Source organism: Lottia gigantea (assembly GCF_000327385.1).
Source record: "Lottia gigantea unplaced genomic scaffold LOTGIsca_43, whole genome shotgun sequence".
Lineage (NCBI taxonomy): Eukaryota > Metazoa > Mollusca > Gastropoda > Lottiidae > Lottia > Lottia gigantea.
Window position 1 is genome coordinate 1943656 of NW_008709504.1, and position 7543 is coordinate 1951198.

The 7543-nt window shown below is 30.7% G+C and overlaps 1 protein-coding gene across 1 annotated transcript in view; it reads left to right on the plus strand.

Moving 5' to 3' along the window:
- The window catches only part of LOTGIDRAFT_191967 (hypothetical protein), a 20244-nt gene extending 12951 nt beyond the window's left edge, over positions 1-7293 (plus strand). The window contains exons 17-24 of the mRNA XM_009060630.1: positions 17-120; positions 2339-2464; positions 2695-2775; positions 3658-3797; positions 4977-5145; positions 5485-5582; positions 6171-6309; positions 6783-7293. Coding sequence (XP_009058878.1) covers positions 17-120; positions 2339-2464; positions 2695-2775; positions 3658-3797; positions 4977-5145; positions 5485-5582; positions 6171-6309; positions 6783-7018 — 1093 coding nt within the window. The 3' untranslated portion in view covers positions 7019-7293. The remainder of the gene's footprint in view (positions 1-16; positions 121-2338; positions 2465-2694; positions 2776-3657; positions 3798-4976; positions 5146-5484; positions 5583-6170; positions 6310-6782) is intronic.
- The last annotated feature ends 250 nt before the right edge of the window (positions 7294-7543 follow it).

Below are 7543 nucleotides of genomic sequence, written 5' to 3' on the forward strand. Positions count from 1 at the left end.
AATTATTTATTATTAGGTGTCAGTTAGATAGTGATGATGAAGTAAGAGATAGAGCTACCTTCTATACTAGTATCTTAAAACAACAACAAAAATCTCTAAATTCAGCTTATATTCTTAATGGTGAGTAGGGTGTATTTCTTTTTAACTTTGCCTGAGTGATTCTTTATAAATGCTCCTGAAATGAACTAAATGGAGTTTTATGTAAATTCTTTTGAGACAAGACTGTGTATGTGATATATATGACAATAAACACCACCAAAATTGATATTCCTGTCTGGTAAAATGGTGGCATTTTGAAGTACTATGATTATTGATAATGTCCTTAACAGTACCAAATATTATTAGTAATGTCCCTAAATTACCAAATATTATTATTAGCAATGACAAAATATGATTCTAGGTAATGTCTCTAAAAGAACCAACTATTATTATTAGTAATTTCCCTTAAAGTACCAAATGTTATTAGTAATGACCCTTAAAGTACCAAGTATCATTTTAAATTATGTCTTTAAAAATACCAAATATTATCAGTAATGTCTCTAAAAGTACCAACTATTATTATTAGTAATGTCCCTTAAAGTACCAAATGTTATTAGTAATGTCCCTAAAAGTACCAACTATTATAAGTAATGTCCTTAAAAGTACCAAATTTTATTATTAGTTATCATTATAAATAATGTCTTTAAAGAAACCAAATATCAGCAATGTCCCTAAAAGTACCGAATATGATTCTTAGTAATTTCCCAAAAAATACTAACTATTATTTAAAGTAATGACCTTAAAAGTACCAAAATTATTATTGGTAATGCCCCTAAAAAATACCAAATTATTATTATTGGTAATGTCTCTAAAAGTACCAATTATTATTATTGGTAATGTCCCTAAAAATACCAAATTATTATTGGTAATGTCTCTAAAAGTAACAATTATTATTATTAGTAATGTCTCTAAAAATACCAATTATTATTATTGGTAATGTCCCTAAAAATACCAATTATTATTATTGGTAATGTCCCTAAAAAATACCAATTATTATCATTAGTAATGCCCCTAAAAAATACCAATTATTATTATTGGTAATGTCCCTAAAAATACCAATTATTATTATTGGTAATGTCTCTACAAATACCAATTATTATTATTGGTAATGTCTCTAAAAGTACCAAATTATTATTATTGGTAATGTCCCTAAAAATACCAAATTATTATTATTGGTAATGTCTCTACAAATACCAATTATTATTATTGGTAATGTCTCTAAAAGTACCAAATTATTATTATTGGTAATGTCCCTAAAAATAACAATTATTATTATTGGTAATGTCCCTAAAAATACCAATTATTATTATTGGTTATGTCTCTAAAAGTACCAAATTATTATTATTGGTTATGTCTCTAAAAGTACCAAATTATTATTATTGGTAATGTCTCTAAAAATACCAATTATTATCATTAGTAATGTCCCTAAAAATACCAATTATTATTATCGGTAATGTCCCTAAAAATACCAATTATTATTATTGGTTATGTCTCTAAAAGTACCAAATTATTATTATGGGTAATGTCTCTAAAAGTACCAATTATTATCATTAGTAATGTCCCTAAAAATACCAATTATTATTATTGGTTATGTCTCTAAAAAATACCAATTATTATTATTGGTTATGTCTCTTAAAATACCAATTATTATTATTAGTAATGTCCCTAAAAATACCAATTATTATTATTAGTAATGTCCCTAAAAATACCAATTATTATTATTGGTTATGTCTCTAAAAATACCAATTATTATCATTAGTAATGTCCCTAAAAATACCAATTATTATTATTGGTTATGTCTCTAAAAATACCAATTATTATCATTAGTAATGTCCCTAAAAATACCAATTATTATTATTGGTTATGTCTCTAAAAATACCAATTATTATTATTAGTAATGCCCCTAAAAATACCAATTATTATTATTGGTTATGTCTCTAAAAATACCAATTATTATCATTAGTAATGTCCCTAAAAATACCAATTATTATTATTGGTTATGTCTCTAAAAGTACCAAATTATTATTATTGGTAATGTCTCTAAAAGTACCAAATTATTATTATTAGTAATGTCTCTAAAAGTACCAAATTATTATTATTAGTAATGTCTCTAAAAGTACCAAATTATTATTATTGGTAATGTCTCTAAAAATACCAATTATTATTATAAGTAATGTCTCTTGCTGCACTGCAACTGAAATGTGGGATGTAAAATTCAATTTTATTTCAATTTATTTCTTCAAGCTTATGTTGAGGTTTTCAGTCTATGATAATACAATTTTGATGGTTTTTTACCTAGGACTACAAGTATCAGTGGTAGGATTGGAGAGAGCTGTTCATAATTATACATTAGAACCTTCTGATACACCATTTGACTTGAAATCTGTACCATTAGCTACACAACCAATGACAGAACAGAAAACAGGTATGCTATCTTATTAATAAATAGAAATTTTATTGCTTTGATCAAGATACATCTCTTGATATTTCTTGTCATCTACCAACCAGTCAGGGTCTCGGATGACCTACAAGACAAAGTAGCCATCAGTTTCCATCTGTCGCTTGTATTCTGCTTTCTCCTCTCAATTGTCAACTAACAGCTGAAGTTTATATGTTATTGTTTATAAAGTGTAAAATTTGTATTGTTTATTTTAGTGACATCTCGTGAGACAGGAGATATGGGAGTACCGAAATCCATGGAGAAACCTGTAGCCTCCAGAATTGATGTTTATGCAGGTATTTAACTTATAGTTACCTTTACTTGCTGACCTTTGTATTTATAGAGGAAATGATGGAATTACTGACTTGTAAGTAGGCTAGCTTAATGTTTGTGTACAGACATTGTGAAATGTATCCAGATACTTTCTATTCAGCCATCAAACTGTCTTTTTAAATAGATTTTGGGTAATGTATGGCCATGTAGATTGAACTATTGAAGCCCTATATAAAAGTTGGTCAATTGTATAGTGACAACGAGAAAAATCTTAAATTATTACAAAATGAAATAGAACACATTTAATTTCTGGTGATGTAGAGTTAGGAGCAGTATGATTTGAGGGGACTTGAAGTTAGGCATCTCCGATTGGATGGAATAGATAACTAATGCATTGTGCAATACTACACTCTACATGATTTAAAGTACCATTCAGCTTTTTTTGCTCAAATTTGTGAAAAACTATACACCAAAATGTAAAGAAATGTGCCCTTAAGGTTTTTAAATTTGTTATATTTTTTGGAAGCTGTTAAAATCTACTGTAAGGAATAAAATAAACGCCTAATTATAGAGAAATATGTCTCCTATGTATTCTAAAAGTTTCAACTAAATATAATGAGCCATTAAAGAGTCAAACAGCGAATTAGGTCAAACTGCTTAATTAACAATTGGTACACTCTTTTTTCTATTGGTATTAACCCTTTTAAAACAAATTCAGTTTGATCAAGAAGATATAAAACAACATACTTTAGAAATATTTTCAGGTATTATTGAGTTTCCCTTTAAATATCTAGACCTTCAGTAATCCGTTTGTAAGTGTGCTGTCCTGGCTAAATTTGACATAAAACTAAAAATTATGCTTTTTGATGTATTGTAGTTATTTCTGATAATCTTTATAATTTCAGAGCAATTATCAGGTGTACCAGAGTTAGCTAATCTTGGACCACTATTTAGATCATCTCAACCAGTAGAGTTGACAGAATCTGAGACTGAGTATGTTATACAGTGTGTTAAACATACATTTAGTCATTATGTAGTCTTTCAGGTAATCTTTTAAATAGTATTTTTCTCCAACTGCAATGTAAAAGTGAATTAAGTATTAATGTAATAATCACCCTGAGCTTGCTGTATAGTTACAGTAGTATTTTTATCATAGATTGCTATTACTTGCTGTTAATACTATCTTTCAATAGGAGGATTTATCACACAACAGTACTGTTCTCAGTTTCATAACACTGGTTTATAAAAATGATATGAACTTTTAGGACGGGTTAATAACTATGCAAATTCACTACCAACTATCAGTACAACAAAACAAGCTTTGATTGGCCAAGGATTTAATTATTATTCAATCAAAACCATGAATCTAATTCAGGCTTGTTGAATTTTCACTATTCTTGATCCTGGTACAGTATATCCTGCTCACACGACCACCTTTATTAAGCAATCACCACAATAAAATCTCCCCTACGAGCTTTCAATGTAATTAACGACTGATAAGCGACCACCTTCATTACACGACCAGCAACTGTGTATTTACACTCCCGTGTAATCATATTGAGTCAATTAAGCGACCATGACACTTATTAACTCCCTTGATCCAACATCACGTTGTTTCACACATCGGTGAGATGAATCGAGATTATCGCTAATCGGTCTAAGGATTAATTTTATAGCTTGTTAATGATTTATGTCAGTCTATTATCGATAGAAAGGCAGCTAAGCAAGACCCATTCATTTTTAAAATGTCGAAGCCAACACATAAAGTTTTAACATTAAATGAAAGGCTCAAGGTCATCAACTTGGCGAAAGCCGGGAAAAGTGGTCGACAAATTGCCGATGAAATAGGTGTTGGTAAGGCTCAAATTCAGGGAATTCTGAAGCGTAAAGCAGAAATTATGGAGGATTTTGAAAGCAATGTTTCTCCCGATCGGAATCGCGTGAAGCGGTTCACCGGCAATGAAGAAATCAACAAATTAACATGGGAGTTTTTTAAAGATTGTTGAGCCCGGAATGCCGTAGTAAATGGACCATTGTTAAAGGCCAAGGCTTTGAAATTAGCAACTGATCTCAATTCTTTCATAAGAGACCACCTCCAGTAAGAGACTGTTTTTGAATTTTCCCCTGCGTGGTCTCTTAATACAGTTTCTACTGTACATGCTAAACCTGAAAGATAGTTTTCATTGGTTAATGATGTATAATTATGGTGTATATTTGGTTTCAGTTTGACTGTACGAACACTCTGAATGATCAAGTCCTAGAGAATGTGACAGTACATATGGAAGGTGGAGATGGATTTGAAGTAATGAAGTATGTAAAATGTGCTAGTTTACCCTATGATAAACCTGGTATAACCTACACACTTATCAGATTACCGGAAGAACCAACTGCAGGTGAGTGTGCGATTAAATTAGAAAGTTGAAGCACAATCTAGAAATTTCCTTTAAGGGACAAGTTCACCAACCTTTGACTAAACATACTTTAGTCTCAGAAACTGGGATTTTTTTAGCTAAGCAAATCAGTAATAGTGTTTACAGCTCACCCGTTGAATTTTGAGCATTCAAATCCATGTGTATAACACAATTCTTGCATACATTAAGTTAATTATTTCTGTTAGACAATCTAGGCAGATTCTCACCAGAAATTAGATTCTCTAATAAGAGATTTATTTAAGACAACTTCTACCTTTTTAAGTCTTGCCTTTTTCAAATAGTTTAATATTTTGATTTCAGTGACAGGAACATTCACATGTTCATTAAAGTTTATAGTGAAAGATTGTGATCCTAATACAGGAGAACCAGATGATGAAGGTTATGAAGATGAATATGTGGTAAGATTTTCTTCTTACTTCTCCTTTCATTATAGACCTTATTCACTTGTCAGCCGTATTGAATCCAGAATGAGGCTCATACCACAAACAGAAAATGGTAGCATTGTTTTCCATCCCACTAACTCATAACAAATCATATTAAACATCATTAAAGGCTTTGATGGAATGTCTGATAACTTCATATAGACTATTCCTTCATATGTCACCATCATCTTTTCAGTAATTTTCTGTTATGAGCCTCTCATTCGATTGTTCCAGAAAGAGGCACAAATAAGGACATTGGAAGCTCTAGAATCTTGATCCTATTTGCTTTATTGCATTAAACAAAAAGTTGACGTGAGTTTTAATCTCAGTCAGTAAAAAGTCTGATCTTGAAAAGAACAAAATTGTTGGTCACATGCAAACAATTTGGAAATGTGATCAGACATGACTGACAAAATAAACAACCCTACTGTAGGAACCTTGATGCGATTGTGTTTGTTTAATAATATTTCAGCTTTTGTAACCAATTTAAAATATGTATTGGATGTTTATTATATAGAGGTTGGTATGGAAGCATTCAGATTGTCTGAATTGTGTATATTTTAGCTTGAAGATGTAGAAGTAACAGTAGCTGACCATGTACAGAGGGTTATTAAACCTAACTTTGGAGCTTCATGGGAAGAAGTTGGTCCAGAAAATGAATTGGAAGATACCTACGCTCTTTCTAGTATGAACTCCCTGGAAGGTCAGTGCCTTTTGATCCTTTTTTGGTTTATAGTCTGTATTTTAAAAGCTATGCTTATTGTTGTGGTTTTATAGACCATAAACATTTTCTTCCAAGTTCTTTGACGTTTTGAATTGCAAAGCTCCAAAAAAAGGAAAATTAAGATTTAGTGAAAAGAGAATCTTCAAATTAAGGTCTATGAGGAAGTCTCGAAATGGTTATTCTTCATACGCCCACTTTATAATGGATCCGTCCACAGTTGACTTGTGAACACATTATAGACTACAGCTTTTATCCCATTTAAATGAAATTTGTTGTGAATATTATTAAAGTCCTTGAATTTCAAAGCCCAGAGTCCTTGAAAAGTCCTTGAATTTTTGAGGCAAAGTGCTGTATGAACCCTGTATGATTTGATTTTAACGGCTTTTCTGTGATGGATTTGCTTTCAATATTGAAAAACATCAGATTTAAAGAATGTACTTGTTTATTTACAGAAGCTGTTAAGAATATTGTGCTGTATCTTGGTATGCAGCCATGTGAACGTTCAGATAAAGTTCCAGAGGGAAAGTCCTCCCATACTCTGTATTTAGCTGGAGTGTTCAGAGGAGGTCATGATGCTTTGGTTCGTGCTAAACTAGCTCTGACAGATGACAGTGGTGTGACCATGCAGTTGACAGTCCGCTCATCTGATCCTAATGTTTCAGAAATATTAGCCTCTGCTATTGCTTAAAGTTTAATTTGATGGAATTGTATATAACACTTTTATTGGGAATATATTTATTATTGTCTAGCTAAATCATTGTTTATAATTATATTATTGGTTGAAAATTTTATGAAATTAATCCTCTTTAAAGTATAACTAATTAACAGAGACTACAGAGAAGTTTATTCAAATAACTTTATAAAATAAAACTGTGCTTTTTAAAATTCCAATTGTTGTTAAGAAAATATTGTATTTGTCATTAAAAACCAGTGTAATAAATAATATTCAAATTATATTTAAAATAACAGTTTTCTTTGATCTGGATATAAAGGCTTGGGCTTACTCGATAAGCAAAAGTTCATGTGGTCGTATATTGTCGTTGCCCCTGTCCGTCGGTCAACATTTCTTGTGGGCACAATAAAGACTAGTTTTCATTTGATTGTAATAGAGAAATTTGGTATTATTAGGAAGATTTTTGGTCAATATTGATTTAGTTATTATCTCTGACAGCTGCCAGTGNGCATATGTTATCTTGCAAGCTATCTTCACCTC